General features: G+C 37.3%; 1 protein-coding gene across 5 annotated transcripts in view; it reads right to left on the bottom strand.

Moving 5' to 3' along the window:
• FIGN (fidgetin, microtubule severing factor) overlaps positions 1 to 21,026 on the bottom strand; it is a 131,373-nt gene extending 110,347 nt beyond the window's left edge. Inside the window, exons 1-5 of one of the 5 annotated variants that reach the window (XR_009740358.1) lie at positions 20,588 to 20,675; positions 19,645 to 19,814; positions 12,629 to 12,753; positions 8,696 to 8,873; positions 5,763 to 8,116 (exon numbers count right to left, since the gene is read on the bottom strand). Coding sequence is in view for 1 of the 5 variants with exons in the window: in XM_061436604.1 (XP_061292588.1) it covers positions 19,645 to 19,669 (25 nt within the window). In the remaining 4 variants the exon portion in view is untranslated. The other 4 variants (XR_009740360.1, XR_009740363.1, XM_061436604.1 and 1 more) reach the window with 4 other exon arrangements.
• Between the last annotated feature and the right edge of the window lie 1,262 nt (positions 21,027 to 22,288).

Below are 22,288 nucleotides of genomic sequence, written 5' to 3'. Positions count from 1 at the left end.
CAGAGGTTTCTTCAGCCATGGTCAATAACTTGCTAACAAAGATGAGGAAAAGAAAAATGGCTTTTAATGGCTGTAGCTCTTCCTGGTTCGTTTTTGCATAATATTGATCTACAGTAAAGGGTTTGGGAGGGGAGTGGAGGGGACGAAGAGTCTGTACACTTAAGGGAAAAATGTACAACTCAGCTCAAGGGAAAAACGTACAACTCAGCTCGCACAATGCCTCAGCACTCCAGCTCACCAGTGCGCTGACCCTCTGTATCTTAGAGTCATTAGCCGGAGTCCCAGCCCTGTATCCAGGAGGGGGGATTTGAACTCACCAACTGAAGTGGGGAGATTCGGGATTTTGAGCATGCCAGACAGAAGGGTCATTCCTCTTCACTGATAAGGAGGACACTTGTCCCCTGGGGAGGGGAAAACTGGATGAGTGACTGTGGCAAAATTCAGGCAATAGTCGTGCTGCTGACTCAGGAATGGACCCTGACAGCCACCCTGCTTCAGTCTAGCCACTCGGAGTGGAAGCGATGTTAGGGCAGCGGTGTTGACAGGTACATGCAGAAATTAGGGGAGAATGAAAGAGAGAGGAAAGAGGAAGGAAAGAGCAAATGCAACGGCAATTCCTTTTCGAGACATATGCATACAACAAATAAACATTTTTCCTTAGTGCAAAGTTGATATTACCTATCAGATAAAAGATGTGTTTGTGGATGGACAGATTTAGAACACCTACATTTCTGAATGGATTTTAAAAACGGCAGTGCATTTTAAAAAGCAACTGATCAACTAGGCTGAGTACATGTGCACATCCACAATACTGCAAAACTCTATAAACTCACAAAAAGTATACACACCCACCCATATATGTATTTGCATGTGGGTGGTATTCTGCATAAATGACTGTCAACTTAAAATGCCATTCTCTAATTTATATGCAAATTCTACCTCTGGTAAAATAAAAACATATTTTAAGCAGCTTATAGTGCCAACACATTATTCCCATGAATGATTCCTAGTAAACTATTTATGCCAACTGTGGGGTTTTTTTTTTATGATTTATTGGATGGTAAACGAAACCACTTAAACTATAGTTGTCTGTATGAATCAGTAATTTTCATGTTTCTAATTAAAATGTAAACAGCGTAATGAAGACATCAAGTTTTTAGGCAAATGTCTCTTCCAGTGCCACTTGGGGTATGGTAATTACTGGAGCAGATCTATGGATGCTTCTGAATCCCGTACAAGTCCAGATTAAAAGCATTACTGCTAAACCTGACTTTTTACACAAGGGAATTCTGTATTCTAACCCATTCCCAGTTTGCTTACAGATGCACATTGACACCACCTTTAAAACCTGATCATTAAAAAAAAAATCAAAATGGAAAATAACAAATGAAGTAATTTATATTTAAAATGTTAATTATAAAACATTTACTGGCAATCAAAATACTGGAACTGATATACTGTGATTTGATCCCTTGCCATTAGTTTCTTGGGGGAAAAAAAGAAAGAAAGAAAAGAAAAACAGCAACCAAACAGTGTCCACCTTAATTTCTAGAGCCCAGATCTAGGTTGAGGGGTGAAGTGATAAGCTGATTCTAGATTCAAAGATAACATTAATTTCCAAGATTTATTTTATTTAAATGAACGGTTTAAATGAAGTAAGTTCACAATACACAAAATAGCAAAATTTAAAAATAATATATAATCCATGGAGTAAAATGTGTCATTTCCCCCTCATATTCAAGAATGTAAAAGTGCCTTTGATATGAAACTGTAATCTGTTTTCATTTTTATTTCAGCATCTATTTCTCTCAAATTCACCTAAATGTATCCTAAAGCAAATGACCCCTTACACATGCTGAAGAAATACATCACCTCTTCTGCCTACAATTGTTAATTGAACTTCTCTCTGAAGCCTATTCTCCCAAGTTAACCAGCATGCTTGCTTTACATATTTACTACCTAGCACTTGAACAGTTTTTTTAAAAACAGAAAATAATAATTCTGCACCAGCCCTCCCTCCATACACCCCTTAGAACTGTTTCAGCCACACTGGCAGTTGAGTACTGATGGCTGAAATCTGCAGTGATATGAAAAGTCTAAAATGTAGGATGAAAGGAGGATTCCTTCCTTCCCCCATCCCACCCCCACCTCTGGACTCAAAGTCTACAGACTGACTGATATGGTCAATTTTCATATTATTTTTACATAAATGCTAGACAAGCATGTTGCTAAGGTTGACTGTGGAATTGAAAATGGGTAAGAAATGTTGAGTGTGTTGGAGGGGTTGACAAGAGGCAGAGAAACTGAGTGATTTTTGCACTTTTTTTTCCTATTACTAAAGTAATGCAGACAAACAAATGTATATCCACCATCCTGGGGTCAGGGGGAATGTTTAATCTAAAGGCATTTTTCTACCACTTTTCCATCTGAAAACATACTGGTCTTTTTTTTTTTTTTTCCTGATTTGGGCATAGAGACGTAGTATTTTGGGCTGGGGAGAAGATGGGATGTGGAAACAGAGAAGATCTGAACGAGGCATATTTTGGTGTGTGTGTGTGTGTTTTTTTTTTTTTTTAACACTCTGGGGGTTTTCCAAGGGAAAGAAAGCTGATTAAACAAGGCCAAGTGTTTTGTCAGCTTAAGGGTGATATCATAGTTGTGTTCAATATCAGAAGTGTTGCAAGTACAGGCATCATTTCTATTCGCTTTGTGCCAGAAAGGTAAACACTGGATTGCACTGTGGATTAAAACAATAAGAAATCCCTTTCCTCTCAGGCTCTCAAGGCCGTGTTAATCGGGTGTAATTTTTAATGAACACTAGCTGCTTGGTACTCATTCAAGACATTTCATTAGAAGGTTATTCATTTAAAAATCAACGTTTCAACCATATCAAGCTGTAACCTTTCTTGAAATGTAAATGAATGGTTTAAATGAGAAGATTAATAAAGAAGGGATGTTCCAATTCCAAGCGTGGCATGCTATGTATTTTTAAATTTGTCTATGCCAGATGCTGTCAGTCAGAACAAAAAACTGTCCAAGCAGACAATCTGTGTGTCTGAATGTTGATCATGTTGGAAAGTACAGGGGGGAGGGGGGGGAGTGTGTCAAGGATTCATGGTCCTTCATCTTTGCAGTAGAGCAAACACGTCTCTCAGTATAGCGACAGACAGCTGCTTCCACTTTCTAATGTGCCCTAACTTAGATCACTGAAAGAATTGTCAGCACTCAGAGAAACACACAAAGATAACACAGCCAGCTGCCATGGAGGGGAAAACAGCACAGCTCAGAAGAAATGGGATTTGTTCCATTTGCATGATGCGGCCTCCCCTGGGCCCCTTTCTTTCAAATCCAAAGCACAAAAGACAACACTTAACATATTTGCTTAAAGATGACAACCTCATGTTGATTTCATTTGGATGTAACAGTGTCAGGATTACAGATATAAGAATATATTATATCTGTAACAGAGACTGACAAATGTACCCATCAGTGGAGCTGTCTGATTCATCTGCTTATACAGCCATTTTACCATCCCAAGGGTGCCATCTAAGTAGTAACTTTAGAAGACTGAAGGTCTAATTTTATTACACCACATTTCAACCTACTAAACAATATTATTTCTAAAATAGATCATTTTTATTGGAAGTCTCCCTGATGAAAAATCCAGTAGACACCAGAGAATTTATGAACTGTATGGGTCCTTTGAACTCAATATACTGCCCATTTTAAACAACTTTTCTTGCTGTATGGCAAAACCCCAGTATCGAGTAAGTGAAAGGTAGAGAGAATATGTATGTTTTGAATGTCTAAGTACAATGATAAACAGGTTTTATAGATGGAGAAAGGGAGAGAGAAAGAGACTGATTGATTATATGGACACCTATAAAACAAGTATTACCTGGTCCATTTGAATAAATTCTTTGTAACCACTTGCTTCTGTCTACTCCATTACGTGTCCTCCCTCAATATAGCATGCATACTTCAACAGCAACTATATGAATAATCATTGCCCGTCAATATCTTTTGGACATATACTCAATCTGATTCCCAGTATTCTTTAGGCAAAGGATAAGACCAGAGAATGATTTAAAGCCCAAATGGCTAGCCTCTAGTCATTATAATACGTATAGATGAGGAAAAAAACATGATTCTGATCTGAAGCCTACATACTTTTATAAATCTTTATTCTCTATGGCTTTATGGATTCTGACTTTTTTAAGCAAACCAAAAGATATAGGTCGATGTGACTGAACTGATTTATCTGCATATGCATTGCTTCGATTCACTTGATTGGAATTATGAGGGCAAGAATGGAGACACGAGGTACAGGTAGAGAGGAAACCACCATTCTCTTCACACAGTGCAGTACACACACACACACACACACACACACAAATGCCTGGGCCACATTCAACCCCACAGCCCACCCAACTGACTTCCCATAATAAATGCTGGCTCCCTATGCTCCTGCTTTGTCCAAAGGAACGCTCTACTTCATGTTGCTATTTACTGGCAACAGTATAATTCACTCATTTGGTCTTGTTTTACAAAATAGAGTTAACTGCTCTATGTGAAGTTTCTGCACAGCAGATGGTTACCAATCATTATTTTCCATTTGTTTAGTTTCTAGTAAGAACAAGAGAAACTGTGGAGTAGTAATGCAAAGAAAACTAGCAGCCTGCATGATAACTCAACCAGTGCCAGAAGACACATTAAAAAAAAAATTACTTTTATCACACAGTAGATCGAGGCTGAATATAATTCTGAGGGATGGGGAGACGTTATTCCCCCCACCTCCATCTGTAAAGGAAAATGCCATTTAATAATTTATTTCTTAGTATAAAATCCTCTAAGAATTAGCCTATTTTTTTAAGTGATCAAAGTTTCTAGAAGCAACTTATTATAACCATTAATGTTTGTCACCACCTACGCTGAAATCACTTTCTGTACCTCTAAGTGGCCCAGTTGTCCAACAGAAAATGGGAAGTAGGAGCCATTTGTGGACAAGTGCACATGCACAGAAAATTAAGCTGTAAATATCTGGGCCGAGTTATTACTGGAATCTGGAAACATCTGGGGCTACAGAACAAGCCAAGCCCCATCTCCACAATGTCCAGGTAATTGCTTAAATGATTTATACCTTACTGTTTCTATTAAAAACGTCTTTAAAGAGAAACATTTGTAGGCTTGGTTCTGCAATAAAAACTGGTATCTGATTTCACTTGTACAAAATCTTGTGAAAGATGCTACATTTCTTCAAGGACACGTGCATGATGAGACTAAACCCTGGACAAAGAGGGGAGTGCTAAAAGAAGGTGTGGCCAGTTATTCAAGGAAACAATCGTATCAGGCGAGCAAATTTTAACTGGCTTATCTGTGACTAGTCTTTATTCTAATGCAAAGAATCTATTTTAAAAATTCTTTTCATGCATGTCTGACAAATATATCCAAGTCAATTTAGGGTGAACTATATACTTTAATATCCAATTTCAATTTTAACTAATTCAGTTTTAATTAATTCCTCATAAATCTTATTTACTGAATATCATGCCAGAATTGATCACCTAAGGGACAAGTAAGTACCACCTCTCAGATAGACCTGGGCCACTTAGTTAAGAATTTGGAGAGATTTAAATTGGCTCACTTAGATGGTATCTGTATGGCGCTACTAACTGGCCCATTCAGAAGGAAAGAGCTATCAATGCTGTCAACTCTTTCATAGGTTTCTCTTCCGAATACCCATACATACACAGGCACAGAGCTGTATTCACCTGAAATAATTTTATTTCTGATTTTAAGACAAGGGGACAATTACAGCTTCACATTCTTCAAGAATTGCCATGTGTAGATCTAACAAAAAATTCAATGATTAACAGCTGGCAGTTATGCTTATGAGGGCAAGAAAAAAAAAAGAATAGCAACAAAAGAAACTATTGACCGTGACTTTTAACCATGGCTCATATTTAGTGACCATCAACATACATTACTACCCTCTCTGGGGAATCACCCTTTTTTTTCCTATGAGAAGACTAACGGAAACATGGCCGACATTTTAGATGTGAAGAATCTGCATGGGTATTTCTTATTTAGTTTAAAATCCCCCAACTTCCTGATTTTAATCAGGCAGAATTTTAAGCCTATGTCTTTTAAATCCTCCCTTGATTTAGTTTGGTTGTTGGCAAGCCACCATCATCAAGGTTTTGTAATTCATAGTCGTTACTCTCAACCTTATGGATTTCAATTTATAGTTAAGCAATTTTAACTTGCTTGGAGATTACTGGTTTCCAGAAAAGCTAATTTAACTAAAGGAACTAAAAAGATTATTGCAGTCAAACTGCAAAAACACTCTTGCTACTTTTCACCTACTGTTTCACAATCTTTACTATTCTGCTTCTAATGTACTATACTTCTTTACTATTGAAGCTCTTTGTTGAAGGTGCAGTTGTTTTCATGCAATTGACTAAACAACAGTTGTTCCCTGTGGCTCACTTAACAGTGTGTCTTTGTAATAATTCAGGTTCAACAATCAGCACTGGAGATATTTTCTCTTACATGGAGTGTATGAGATCAACCTAGATTTCAATATTAAGTGGTAAGATAGCATCTAGAACTTTTCAGATTTGAAGAGTCCATATTAGAAGAAAACCAGTGAGCTTTCACTAAAGGTTATAGGTTTCCTTAGTAAAACTGTGTTTTTAGAAGAATGACAATAGAGCCTTTGTTTTTTCTGAGTTCTTTCATGCAGCAATGTGAACAGGTACTTTTCTCTGGTACATCTATCTTTAGGTTCAAATACACAAATATAAAAGAGAGACTTTGTAAGATACTGTTGACTAACACATTACAATTTCAACATTTGCTCAAATTGGATTTCCCTTAGAAAATTTTGTAATGCTATATGTTGTAACATTAGTGACAGGTTTAAGAAATAAACTGACCCTTCCACAAATACACAAACTGAGCGGTAATACATTTGAACCACTAGAAGACAGGGTCACTGGGGTAACTCCAGCTAAATTGTTTGCGGCCCAGTATTTAGTACAAAATAAATGACTAGCATCCGACACTATATATGAAACAAAAGTATGTCAATTAAAGTGTTAATCAAAGGCATTTACAAACTACAGCATCAGTGAAAGTTATCATATTAATTATAAATCAGCTAGTTTGCATTTCATATCTTAGCACCCTAAATACCATCATGTTCCCAAGGAAATCTGTTTTGAGTACTGCCAGGCACATATCTGCACAATGCCTATTTATCTGAGAAAGGACAAAATAGAAAGAAAGGCCTTAGGAGGTGCTGATTTCCCATGTTCAACCAAAGGCTGACTAACCAAGTGCCAATCAACCCTATGTTGGCAAGAAGTTGATTTGGAAGTCCCCGTGCCTAATACTTTATGATTCGATACCCTCAAATTTTTCTGACTACAAACACAAAAGCAAAAATATTTAAATATGTAAAGCATATTTGAAAAGCATATGTGATTTGAAGTCATGGTTGCAGATTTTTATTACATATCATTACAATGTTCTGTTTTTATAAAATAGCTTTAACGCTCTCGTATCCAGAGATATGAAAACAGAACAAATGACTATAAGCTCTTTTTTGGGTATATAATTATAAAACTATTTTTCAGAATTATAAGATTATAAAGTCTTTAGTGATTATAGAATACAGAAATTTCAGTTTTAATGAAATACACAATTTTAATAGATCTGTTTTTAAGTACTTTAAAAGGCCTCTTCCAATTTTTTCAAGTCAGATTAATAAAAGATGAACCAAGTGACAGTTGTTATCGATTCACTTCACCAAACATTTATTGAGCATCTATTATAGGTCCTACACTGTACACACATGTTGAGGAGATGAAAAAAATGAATTAATGTGTTCTGCTCTCAAGGAGTTTACAATTTCATAATCAACAAATAACAAATGCACAGCAAGCTACAGAGGAAGAAACATGGCAAACGACTGAAAGGAGATTTTTTTTTTTTTTAAGTGCTTAGAGCATATAAAGCAGATGTCAAATGGATCCTGCTTAGGGTGGCTCAAGAAGTTTTCATAGGTGATGCAACATTTGAGCTAGATGTCAAAGTCCTGGTAGGTTTTCAACTGGTGGAGGAGAAGAACATTCCAGGGAGTAAAAAGAAGATAAACAAAGATTAGTTAGGGATAAATAGAGAAAAGATGGAGTTGCTTCCAGTTTGATAAACATTCAACTTTCATACAGATCTATAATTTTGACATATTTTTTAAGAGATGTGAAGCCCCTCACTTCATTGGTGCTTAAGTTAATCTTCTTGTTAGTCTATTTATATATCTTACAGGAAAAAAGCACTGGCTAACTAACACTCATCAACTTAGAACTGCTGACACATTTGCTTGTAACCAATTAGTAAGCATATTTAATGAATGGTTTCCATCCCTCCTAAAGGGCTTAACAAAGTGATAAATGGTCCTTGAACTTCCTTCATTATTTCCAAGGCAATATCTAGAGTTCCTTAAACAGAAACAAAAAATCTTTTCATTCTGCTTCTGGTGGGCCACCAATAAGATTCAAGTGACTCAAACTTACTAGTCGATGACCAAGCATCGTGGATTAAATGGAACTGAAAAAAAATCTTGAGTCATTGGATCAACTTTCCTTTTAAATCATCAGTAACTGAGACTCAGAGAGGTTGAAGGACTTACCCAAGGTACAATAGGCTGTAGGTATCTGCTGATGTCATCATTTTCACTTTTCAGAGGTACTCTTATAATGTTCTTATGATCCTTCATAGACTGTTGCTGAACTTTAGTCAGAGAGTGAACTACCTCTAGTATGAATCAGTACATTCATTCTAAGTAGATCTATTTTTATGACTTCAAACTGGGAAAAATGAAATTTTTAAAATTAAAACTTAAAACAAGAAGTTTAAGAGCTCATGCAATATATAAATATTTGGTTCAGAGAAGTGATTCTCAATCCTAACTTTACACTAGAATCACTGGGGTAGAGAAAGAAAAAGAAATTGGTCATCCCTCTGACTTCCCATTTAACTGGTCTGAGATGGAGCTTTGGCAAGTTTTGTTTGTTTTGTTTTTGGTCATTAAGGTACAGCTAGTATTTACAGGGTAGATATAAAACTTATCCTTAAACTTTACTCACATCAATTTAAATCATAGCTATCTACACTTTAATGATTTGAACTCCTATAATGAAAATAAATGCATTATTTCCCAAAAGAAGACAAAAAAGATATATTCTAACCCTCAGTAGATTTTCTTCTATAACTTCATTTGAGGTATAACCTAATTGAGTATGTGAAGGAGAAAAAGGAACCTAAGAGTGATATGAATCATCTTTAAAGGCATGTGTACTTTTTATACTTTTTTCAAGTTAAAAGAAAGAAAAGGGAGGACAATTCTTTTAATTTGGGTGATTATAAATCATGTATATGCAAGATTTGGTACAGAACCTGCCATTTTAAAAAAGGAAAATATAATTTGTTTAGATTATAATATTGTGTGGTAATTAATGTGCTGCTGCTGCTGCTGCTGCTGCTGCTGCGAAGTCGCTTCAGTCGTGTCCGACTCTGTGCGACCCCATAGATGGCAGCCCACCAGGCTCCCCAGTCCCTGGGATTCTCCAGGCAACAACACGGGAGTGGGTTGCCATTTTCTTCTCCAATGCATGAAAGTGAAAAGTGAAAAGTGAAGTCACTCAGTCGTGTCCGACTCTTAGCGACCCCATGGACTGTAGCCCACCAGGCTCCTCCGTCCATGGGATTTTCCAGGCAAGACTACTGGAGTGGGTTGCCATTGCCTTCTCCTAATTCTTAATAAATAATGCTTTCTCAGATAATTATATCAGATTTTTTTTTTTTTTTTGCCAATATCACTTTTAGCAACAGCCACATGAAAACAGTCCTTATCCTTAGCTTCCTTAACAATTTCCTTAATTTCTTTTGCCTTTAGCTATTTCCTCATTTCTAAAAACCGTCTTTTACTCTTTGTCCATATCAAAAAATGCTTCCACACTTTACTCCTAGTACACTGCCCAATACCTTCTTAATTATTTCAAGCTACCTCCTCATGATCTAAATATCATATTCCAGTGGCTCAAGTGAAATATGATTTTCCAGATGATCAGGTAATAAATAGTCCTACAGAGCAATACTTAAAAAAAAGAGAGAGAGAGACAGAGAAAAGGCTTCAGCCTTTCAAAACACAGGTATGGGTAAGAATGAATTCCAGGAGCAGGAGGATGGATGAGATAGTAAGGTTTCTGTTGAGTTTGCAAAGAGCAAAACAGAAAATCCAATCCTTACTGGCCCCAAGCACAAGGACACCTGCAAAACTGGCTATTAGAATCTATAGAAAAATATTTTTAAAATATGAATTTAGGTACACATGTGCATTACAACTGTATATCATCAATACCTCCTAGATTGTAGTTAGTAGTAATGGCATTTTGATATTGTAGATTTCAAGGAAATAGAATTATATTAGGGTAAAACGGGGGATTTTTGCTCATCATTATAAACAAACCTGTATCACAGGTTGTACTATTCTCAATGGGTATTTTTTAAAAATAAACAGTACAGAATAGTTTCCTGTAAGGTCTTTTTACTTTGATGCTACAACAACATAAAACAAGACACAAATCAAAAACAAACACACAAACAAGCAATAATGCATTGTATGTACTCATTATTAAAAGAATATAGCATAGCAAAGAACTTCTAATATTAGATTCTTTTCCTAATAATTTTATTTCTTAAATATTGTTGATAGACATTTCACCCATAGTAGGAAAAAAAAACAAAAACAAAAAATGAACAAAAGCATAAAACAAAGTAAAAACAAACAAAAATCCCTAAATCTCAAAAGGGATTTGCATATAGGTAGATTTTTCTTTCTTTCTAGAAAGACACTACTCAGTAAATATCTATTTCTGAATAACATTTAGTCCTACTATCTTACAATCCATAAGTAAATTAGTTGATTAGTATTCACAGAATTACATAAAACATATTTTTCTAATTAGGGAATACATCATATACTTAGTACATTTAAAATCTTCCCATAGAAAGAAAAAGCACTGTTCATGCAGGCATACAAAATTCCTTCTTCTAATTTGTCAGACAAGGACTCAGGCCATGTGGGGATGATCCCTGTGCCTACCTGTGGGTCATATTAGTGTTCCCCTCAAAAATGTTGCCTAATTGTCTGAGTAATTCAAGTGAAAATCTCTCTGTAAGAACTTTATACCAATACTATAAGAGCAGGATACCACAGCAAAGGGGTGTGGGGGATTAGATCCACATCTTTTATAAGTTGGGCCTAAAATTGACTCCAGATTTGTGACTCATGAACGGAAAGTCAGTTTTAATACAGATGTGCTCTAAAAAGTAAAAATGGCTATTATTCTTAACAAGTTACATATTGAGTATTATTCTTTAAAAATGACTCATAAAATATCTTTTTAAGTACTTAAAACCATGATTATGTTCTACTCTTTTACCTCTGCTTGAATGTAATTTTTCATTTTCCAGGAAAGGATACATTTTCCAACTAACCCCGTTAACCTAATTACTCATAAAGAAATACCAAAAGCATTTCCCTGACATCAGTACCTTCACAAAGAAATGGATCTGCACACATGCACAAGAGCATCTTCCATTTAGATAATCAAAACTGTAATTTTTACTGAAAAGATTCTTTTAGATTCATGTAATTTCTGGTAGCAAAATTTATCACAAGCACTCAAAGTGTGCAAATAGGAAGGCTGTCCTATCCATATACTTATTTCTTCATATATTTAAATTCAAAAGTATTACCTGTTAAGCTTTAAAGACTAATAGGACTCTGTTTATTTAATGGCATTTGTCTGATCTTAAATGGGTATTGTAATGAAAATGCCTTCAATATTAAGGGAACATTTTATCCTACTCAGAATAATTATCTTGTAAAATTAAAATCAGTGAATCATACCTAATTAAGATTTATAATTTAGCATCATTCAGGTATATGATCTAAGAGAAAGAGTTTATAATCTTAACTTCAATTTGAAATGGAAAGGAAGAAGTGACTAGAAAGGAAATAAACAGCTATTTTTGTCATAAGAATGCACTAAAATTGTCACATATTTACCCAGATTCCTAGTTTAATCTATTTTAAAGCTAAACATTTAATATGAAAACATAATATACTAAAGGATAGGACCAAGGTGGGAAAAGAAGGTTCCCAAATTAAATTATACTACAGATTTTGTAGATAGGTTTTTCAACACAGAATATATGCATTCTGACTCACTACCTATTTAAAAAATTCAGGTTTACAATGCCTCTAATGCAAAAGATTCCTAAACTGTGGGGTGACTTTATAATTAAATGGGACACTGTTGTAAGAGCTATTTCCAAGCCTCTTCCCATTAAAGTACATGTCAACTGAGAGAGCATGCCTTGTTATTACACAGGGCAAAGATTTTTCCTTCTAGAAGGTCTCATATATAGTATTTCTCTACACCAAGTCTAACAAGGCATTCAAAATAAGTTCAGTTTTTTTCTTTCTTCAGAAATACCCTTAGAGCCCTCCTCCCCAACCCACCACCAGTCTTGGATTACATAAAAGAATAGTTACTTTTCTGAGCTCTTTGATATTTTTCTTCCTGGCAGAGGCATCTGATGTGGGAAATATCTTTTGAAAATAAATGGTGCAACTTCAAGTGCACTCAGATCCATTGCTTGCTGGACATTCCATCGTATCTGAAAAAGCCGGTTGACTTCAAAATTTAGTTTTAGGGATCTCGATATGAGGCTTGATCTCATTGAGAAGTATCTTTGGAAGCAACAATATAAACGTTTAATCTACCCATCAGTTTAAGACTGTTCAAACCAATGGGGAAAGGAGTCAAAGATGGTGACTACATTTTTCAGGGGGAAGGGTATTGCTCCTGTTTAAGTTCAGAAATGAAGTTTACCATTTCAATATAACATCCTGCAAAGTTAATATCACTGCATGAAAGAGTTACTTTTCATCTTTAACACAGCTCTAACACATGTCACCACATGTTTATACAGCTACAATACCACTTCCTAATGTCAAAACATCAATATTGCTGCTACTATAACAAGGTAATTATTTTTTATGTTTGCCCCTTTTCCCTTACTTAATAAGCTGTGCTTTTATTTCTCAATGGTCAGAATTTTCTATATTTTTAGATAATTTAGAATCTACATTAAAAATACTTATTTCACTTGTGCTTGAAACTTGGGTGGGGTCGCGGTGGTACAAAGCAACGGAGAAACTCACAGGCTCTTATTTTAAATCTTACTGAAATCCTCCCACCCTAAACATTCCGTGCCTGGGGAATACATATTTTAGTGTGTACCTGTCTGCAGACAATTACAAAACAGGACTGCTTTTAAGAATATCTGCACAAAAATTCCAGTAATATATGGGAACGAAAAAGGCAACATGAGATAAGGGCAAATATTTCAGTCACTGTTTCATGTGTAGAAAGAGCAGAAGATACCTAGTGGTCCAGTTTCCCATCAAGGCTCTTAACGACCACCAGCATGTAGGCAGGGGCACGTGGAATCACTGTGGACTGGTCAGTCGCCAGGAAGGAAACCCAGTGACTTCCACAAAGTTCGTGGGTAATGAAGGCAGGGCCTGCTTCATTGACCCGTGATCTGGGTAGGCCCAGAGGTTCCCCACACAGAAGGGCTCTGCGCTTGGTTTAATGTTCTGCTGTTGCTGTCTTGAATTCTTAATAATTTTTGAACAAGGTGCCCCCCATTTCAATTTTGTACCAAGCCAAGAAATCATGTAGCCAGCCCGAGGTGAAGGTGACAATATATGTTGACGTAAGGATAATAAATCAGAAGAATTGCAAAAAGTTTACAGCAACACCTAGAAACCCCCGACTTTACATTATACTGCTTTAAAATTATTATTTTGAATGTTACTGTTTCCATGAATAACATTTCCTAAATCCAAAGCATGAAAGGAGAGGTCACTCATTCTCAGATGAGTTTACTGTCCTAAGTATATGGCATTTAAGCAATTGTTAGTTGTTTAAAAGGCATAAAATTGACATGAGGTAAATATTAGATGGGGGGGAACAAATATCAGATTTTTGGTGGATAAAGTAAAATTCAGTTTCTGCTTTCCTGCCAGCAATATATTCACAAGTTGAATATATAAACTGCCAGCAGACATATAAGTTCATAAGCAAGGAACTGAGTAAAAGATATTCTCAACAATAAGATATTGGGGAAAATAAAACATTTTATAAGTATTTTACATGATGTATTCTACGATAAGAAAATACATTCTGTAAGTTACGCACCACTAGTAACTCACATGAAAATAAGAACACAATCCTAACAGGAAGCAAACTTTCCTATCTTACCTAAAAAAATACTTTCTAAAAAAGATTTCCTAACATAAAAGTTACAAATACTTAAGCCAGGTTGCAGGGTAAAAAAAAGTTTATACTTGGGTCTTCATATAATAAATCATACATTTCTACTTTCACGATGTATCAGTTTCAAAAATGACTGGAAGCAGTAATGCTGTAAATGCTTTGTGAAAGTCACAGTAGCTCAAATACAAGCAAACTCATCCATTTATGCATATATTCCACACAAATACATCTGCATTAAAATTCTCCTTTGAATTCACTGCTTCTAATGTACTCTGAAACCACAGCCCACCATAAGCAATGTGAAGCATAGTGTCAATATATTCGAATAACAAGACAACAAGAAGATTTGCGGCATAAAGTACATAAATGTTATTAACAGAAAGAGCCATATGATATCTCACACTAGGATGGTTTCTGGTCACCTATCTTTTCTGCCGGCTCAGTCTCTACACTAAGATTGTCGTCAACAGGTACGGCACTCGCATGTGTGCGGAGCTGAGGCAGAGCTCCTGAGTGGGCATCTGTGTTGCTGCCCTGAGGAAACTTTGCATACCCAACCTGCTTTTGATTTGCTTCAGACTTATCAGTACAATTTATTTTTACCGTATTCTTACCTACCTTTTATTTCCACTATCTGCATTTCTTGTAGTAAGTACCCCTCAAGTACAACTGCCATTTAAATGATAACATCAAAAATAACAAAAGGTTCAGTAATCAGCAATCATGTCAAAGCATCTAGGCTTGAAATTTCTACTGTAATTTAAATGAGAAACTTGATAAAAATTCAAGTTTAGGGGAAAAATTTGAAGAAAATGACAAAACCCAACTAGAAAAGCACTTTCTAAACAGGCATTTATTGACAGTCTTTCTACAAGTCTTTCATTTTTAGTAAGATTTTTTGAAATTAGCTATAATCTGGTGTGTGTATGTGAAAGAGAAAGAGTTAATTTAAAGGTGGGATAATTTTTGGTCTTGAAGTCTTCCAAGTAGCACCCCAAAATAATTTCTAAATTTAATTGACTTTAATAAAACAGTAACTTTTATATATCTCCAAAGAAGCAATTATATTAAATTTTTTTCATTGAAAGAAAACAATTACATTGTTTTCTGTGCCATTTGTTTAGTCTAGTTTATCAGTGGCCAAAGATAAAAAAGCAGATATGCTGATCAATCATATCTTATCAATCAGTACTATAGGTCAGTATTTCACACAAACCTCTGCAGAACAATTTCTCCCCATAAAAAATTTACAAATCAATTTAAATTCCTGGTAATTAAAATCATTAGTTCTACAAAAACAAATATACTTTACAAAAGAAGTATGTAAAATTTGTACTCAAGAATATCACAGGCAAAACAGCATACATTTTTAGCAAACTGAGGTTCTAGGAACAAATTAGAAAGTACAAAACATAAAAGCCTGCAATTGTTTCAAATACACCTAGCAATTCTGCTGATTTTGGACCATTAAAACTGATTACTTAATTAGGCAATCATTCAAGACATCCAAACACTCACAGGCAAAAACAACATAGCCGTCTTTCACCTTGAGATGAAAATTCTGAAAAATGTTGCAGACACTTAAAACTTTCAGAATCTGTCCCCATGCATAAACTAAGCAAAACATTAAATCCTAAAATGTGACATTGCAAGACTCAGGCAAAAAATAATGTACTTATAATTATATTACTGATCTATTTTTCAGGCAGCTAATATTTTAAACTTAGAAACATCAAGTTATAATACAGACTGTCTCTAGATTCCTGGAAGTACTGTCCCCTTGCTCCCCCCGGTCATACTCTTATACTAACTAAAAGTAATTAACAAAAATTTTGCTCTCTTGTATGCCTATCAGAAGTACCTGCCTCCAAAGTTCCTGCCTAATATGAATAAAAACAACAAAAAAGATGTTCTATGTATGGGGAAAAAAGCACTGGGAAACTCAGTCACAGTAGTCTTTAACAGAACTGCGGAAAAAAACCTCTATGTTTTCACTCAGAAGGTAGCAGAGACATTTTTAAGAATTTCACTGATTCAGTGCAGTCAGGAAAAAGAAAAATATTCTGTTTTCAAAAGATGGTTCCTGAAATAATTCTCAAGAGCCCCTGTAAACTGTCTTTTTAGGAGAAGAAAAAAGCAAGTCAACTCACACGTACAGCTTCCAAACAGAAGTCTTACCCTCTTCCAGGAAAACAACAATGAGATTTTTATTACCCTGCTATGATTCTTTCATTTCAGACATGATTAATTAGCAAGTATTACACTTCCCCAAACTCCTACCACAGTCTAGTTGTTGATAGACCCATATGAAATAGCAAATAGCCACCAGCAGTAAAAGACAAGTATCCAAAAGTCTATTCCAAAGAAGGAACACTTCCATCATTACCTCCAAATATGAAACAGGCTGCTTTTAACAGCTTTCACTAAAAAAAAAAAAATTTTTTTGAAAGTTGGTCATTTTTTCAATAATACCATTTAAAATTCAAATAATGCATGCAACATATTCAGTATTCAAAGATACATGGCATATTTAATCTGTTACCTACCTATATTTTTAACTTAAGCTGAAATTATGAAAGATTTGTGAGTCCCTGCAATTTATATTGCCAATGATCCACATGCACAATTAATAAACAATAAAGATGATATGAGCAAGCATGTTTTGGGAAATGATTTTAATAGAAAAAAATTGTTTCTTTCTCCACTAAAAGCTAGTATGTCACACATGAAATGAAGATGGGAAACAGAAACAAGGACTAAAAGAGAAGATGAAGGGAAGAGAGCCACTCTAAAACCTGAATGCATGAAAACTCTAATTCTCTCTATATTGTTCCATAACACTTTCAAAATAATTTTCCCTTTAAAACAATCACTTTCAAAATGTCCATATGAACCAAGAAGCCAGCCAAAGCTGACTGTACTACAAATATGTACAATGGTCAATTTAAAAAGGCTGGGGTTTCCTCTTCAGCCTTTTCAACTGTTACATCCAAAAAACTTACACATAGTACAATACTAATAAACAGATTTTGTTGGTTCCAGGAAACATTTTTTTTATCTATCCTGGTCAAAATATCCTTGCTTTTCTTCTGTTGTATTAAATTTAGGATCAAAAACATCAAAGCAGCTTCCACCTCGGACCTAACTTTTAGAGGATCAATGTGACAAGGCAGTCCCTGATAGATGTTTCTCTTGATAAACGACTTGTTCAAAAGAGACATTGTAGCTTTCATTTCCTGACCACAACACACTTTTAATTTGCAACAGCAGAGCTGCCAGAGTGTGAGCATTTGCCCACTTTCCAGCCTTTTAGGTTTGTAGCTCTGGCTCCTTTAGGCCACACATTTGAGACAAACAAAATCTAAAAATAATCAAAGTAAGAGAATTCCAAAATAGGAACCACTGATGCCCCTCTATACATATGCACAAGTGTCTACTTTATAGATTACATATAAACTTTTCCTCTGCAGAATTCTAGTATATGATAACAAGCTTCCTGAATGAACATCTCTTGCGCAACATGCATTTAAACACACAGGGAAATAAATGATGTGACTATTATTTAATAGTAAGCAGAGACAGGGGGGGCAATTTATACATTTAAATCTGCTGTTAAATGTCATGAATTATATGACTGCCTACCCCAATGTGTTTTTTACATATTACTGTAATAATTATTATTACTACTACCCAGAAATCACATTTAAGTATCAATACGGTGAACAGTCAAACCATCCAATTTCTGCTCTCAGCACATTGTCCGAGCTCCGATTTAAAATTTATAAATGTAATATCCTCCTCATCACAGGCAGCAGCCCAATCTGCTCTGAATATATATTACAGCTTTAACATCACAGAGGGAAATCGCCCATCTGGCAATCCCATTCGCTCCAACAGCTCCGGGGGAAAAAAGCTGTGCTCTTTCCTCCTTAAAACATTTCTCAGGGCAAATTATGTGCATCTAAAATAAACAGTCTTCTTATTGATCGCTTCAAAGTCAACAAGTTCCAAATGCAAAATTCAATCAAATCCTTCCTATCATGTAAGAGCGGTGTGTGTTTAGCTCAACAGTCACCAGAGTCCAACCAGAAGTGCCTGTCGCGCATCGGCTCTTGTAGTCCCTTTCCTTGTATTCACATTTGTGTTATGAGAGAGCAGTAACCACGGCCACATTACAGACCCCTGGCAGCTTTGCCCCACTGGTTTTTCTTTATTTCATACTCTCCCTTTCCTTCTTTCTCTCTTTTCAGGGTGAATGCATGGTGGTGGGGGTATATGTAACAAAAACAAAAAGCAAAAAAATATTTTAAAGTGGACATATCCTTTGGTTATGCAAAATACTTTTTAACATCTTTTTGTTGTTTCCTTCTAGTCTTAATTGAATATCACAAAGTATACACACGGTCACAAGAGCTATTGAAAACCCCCTCTCACTCCATTTATCTGACTTTTTTTTTTGGTAAAGAGATTTCAAACAAAGTCAATTTCAGTGCCTGCTTATTTAATTCTGTCACAGGTTAAAAGTAAAAAGCGCTGACAGGCAGACAAGTGAATGGCAAGGAAAAAAATAAAAAATAAAACCCTACCACTGTTCTTTAAAAGGCAGTAAGGACTTTAAGCAATCAAAATACATTTTTTTATTTTCATGTAAAAGATATCCCTTCACTCACTCACTCCCCCCCAAAAAACCACACTCAGAAGAACTGATTACTCTACAAAGTGCAATCATGGAGAGAGCAGAGTCAAATTGCATTAATAGATTGAGAAAAAAATTTTCATCCACTTCTGTGTGTGTACATATATATACTTTTTTTTTTTTTTCATTAGCAAGGAGTCTTTCCCCATACTCCCGCCCTCTCTCCTCTCCACCCAGCCCCCTCCCCAAAAAAACCCCATACTGAGTTTAACTAATTTACATACCATTTGACTTCAGCGGTTACATAGTGCATTACTAGTAACATGCAACTTTGGGATTACAGCTAAATCTGATAAAGGTGGACTCCAGTAATTTATTAATCAAAAACTGAAACATACAAACAAGTGATAGCAAAAGCAAACAAGCATTTCAACAAATTAAAATATACATATATATATATAAAGGAATTATATATCATGAACAGCTGCTTCCCAAGCAGACAAGCAGAGTCTCCAATGGTTTTATCATACTATTTAATTTGTCTTTCCTATTTAGATGCAAAGGAAGTAAATTCCAAAACTGACATACCATAAACACTGGTGCTACTGATCATTTCTTGCTGGCAGCACAAAAAGCTGAATTGGATTTCTCACAAGCAGGAATTCCAAAGGTTGCTTTTCATTAAAGTCACTTTTCCTCTCAGCTATCAAATGTCACTGCCTTGAAACGTGGGCCCTTTCGTCAGGTATTCATTTAACCTACATGCATATAATTAAGGGGGAAAGCAACATCAACAAAAAGGGGATCTCAGATCACAGGAGAAGAAAGAAAGGAAAAAAAGCACATGACCAGGAATGCAAGTCCATGTCAATTTCACTCACTCCCATTGAAACTAACAAGAGCTCCGGGGAGGACGGTAATAGGATCAGTGGATTGTATATACCATTAAATTATACATCTTTCTCTCCCGTTCCTTGCCAACAATACGCCCACCACGCTGTACCCCATCCAAGATGATGTGCTTACATTTTTCTGCAACCGATCTTCTGACATTTTCACGTTCCTCCAGTCACGAGATTGTAATTTAACCTTAACTTTTTGTGTGTGCAAGATTCTTATTTACACTTCTTATTTACTTAGAAGTTAGTTCCCGAAGAAAGTCTAGCCCCACCCTATGGCTCCGCTTTCTTATTTTTTATTTTTGAAGTAAAAATGAGAGTAATAAGTAAGCCCAATATATCGGAAAACGAAATTCTTGCAATCGCGAACTCTTAATCCCACACTATTGTTACAATGATTAAGCAGCAAAAATATGCATTCTAATGTTTCAGGGCTACTTTGTACAGAGAAATTAGACAGCAGGTTGGCGTACAGAATAGAAACGAGTGCAAATTAAATTTAATGTTTAAGGCACAACTCGAAGATCTCTTTTCATTACGGTCTTGAATGTATTTATATTCTTTAAAAATTAAACAAACAACCACAAAAACAAATTTAAACAGATGGTAGAAAACTACGAAGCTCCTCTTACCTGAACTCGCGGAGCGAAAACCCGATAGCTTAGCGTAGCATCGATCCGATGTGTTTGCTGATGAATGGAAGCTAGGGTTAAGTGAAGGTGCCTATGATTTGAAATCATTCCAAGTTTTTGAAGGGAAGACGGACTGCAGCCTCTGCCATGTTGGAATTTCAAACCCAAAACAGCTGCTTGGAAGGAGCCAGCATGCCAGAGGCTGGGCGCAGGCGCAGAGCGCCGCCGAGCCAAATTCAAATCACTTTCACACTAAGAGCCAAAGATCAGTTTTCAAAGGAGAGAGGGAGAAAAGAGACGGAGGCTGCCGTGAGGGAGAGAAGACGGGAGGCAGTGGCGAGAGGCGGGCAGTGGCGAGAGACGGGCAGCGGGAGGACCGAGAGGGAGAGGGAGAGGCGCACGGAGCCCGCGGAGCTGGAGGGGGAGAAAGGGAGGCGGGAGGCGAGCGGAGAGCGAGCTAGAGACGCGCCAGAGATTCATGGGCAGGGAGGGCTCAATGGCCGCGCCGCGCTGGCCGGCCGGCCGCTCGGGTCATGTTACACGGCCGGGGCCGCGGCGGCCGCCCAGCCTCGCCGACGCGCTCGCGCCGCCCGGAGGGGGCCCGGAGGTCATGATTACGCGCGCGGGGACCCGGAGCTCTGCCTGCCCGCACTCTCGGGCGGCCCAGCCTGGGGAGAGGGGAGCGGTACCTCCGGAGGGAAGGGGGTGGGGGTGCCTTTCTTTCCCACGCGTGACCAGCCGGCCCTCGCGCTCCCAGCCCTCCTTCCCCGGCTCTGGGGCCCGCCGCCCCTCCCCGCACGCACTCCCGCCCGCCCCAGGCCCTCTCGACAGCTGCCTCGCAGCTTCCCACCTTCCCCACCCCCATGACTCCGCGCACAGGACGGGACCCAGACCCCCGTGAGCCGGGACCTCACCCTCACTCTCCCTGGGGCTCCCAGCACCAGCCAGAGAATGACTTTATCTGCAAAAAAGAGGAAGCAACTTCGGGGGGAGAAGCCGAATTCACCCAGTTCCCCTCCCCCGCCGCCCTGTGAATAAATAAGATCCGAAGTGGCTAGGTGTGCGGTCCACTCTGCCTTGCTCCAGCTCCCCTCCCTATCTCCCCCAGGCGACTCGGGCAGGGGAACGCAGCGCCCGGGGGCCCCTGGTGCGGGCGGCTGGTGCGCAGGCATAGACGTTAGCCTGCCAAGCTTTCCCAGCCCCCTTCTAGGGAGCAATCTGGGGACCCAGGAGTGGGAAGAGAGTAGGGGCTTTGTGGTGCTGGGAGCTGAAGAAGAATGAAATGTGCAGTTGAATGTGTTGCTGCATCCCAGGGAGCGATGCAGTGCTGATTGTCTGTTGCTGAGATAGCCTTTTGTTCGGAACATAAGGTTTAAGAAACACACACACGTTTTCTGGGGTCTCTTGTTAGATGTAAATGTGCTGCATCCAGACGCTTACTATGCAGGGTAAGCTCAGTTGGTTTACTAATCACCCCGCCCCACCCCCAAACAACCAGGATCATTTGAATGGGAACCTCATTCAGACTTCTGGGCTGCGAGTATTGCCTTCAACCTATTTCATTCTAGACTAGCCAACCATCCAACTGAGATAATAAAGCAAACAATAACATTTGATCATGATGTCTACGAGATAATGTGCCCGGCAAAGTTCTTTAGAAATTGTAATGAGAAAGAGAGTGAGTGAGGTAATAATTTCTCT

The sequence above is a fragment of the Bos javanicus genome, chromosome 2, assembly GCF_032452875.1.
Source record: "Bos javanicus breed banteng chromosome 2, ARS-OSU_banteng_1.0, whole genome shotgun sequence".
Lineage (NCBI taxonomy): Eukaryota > Metazoa > Chordata > Mammalia > Artiodactyla > Bovidae > Bos > Bos javanicus.
Note: the sequence above shows the minus strand (reverse complement) of the source record. Positions and strands in the feature narration are given on the sequence as shown.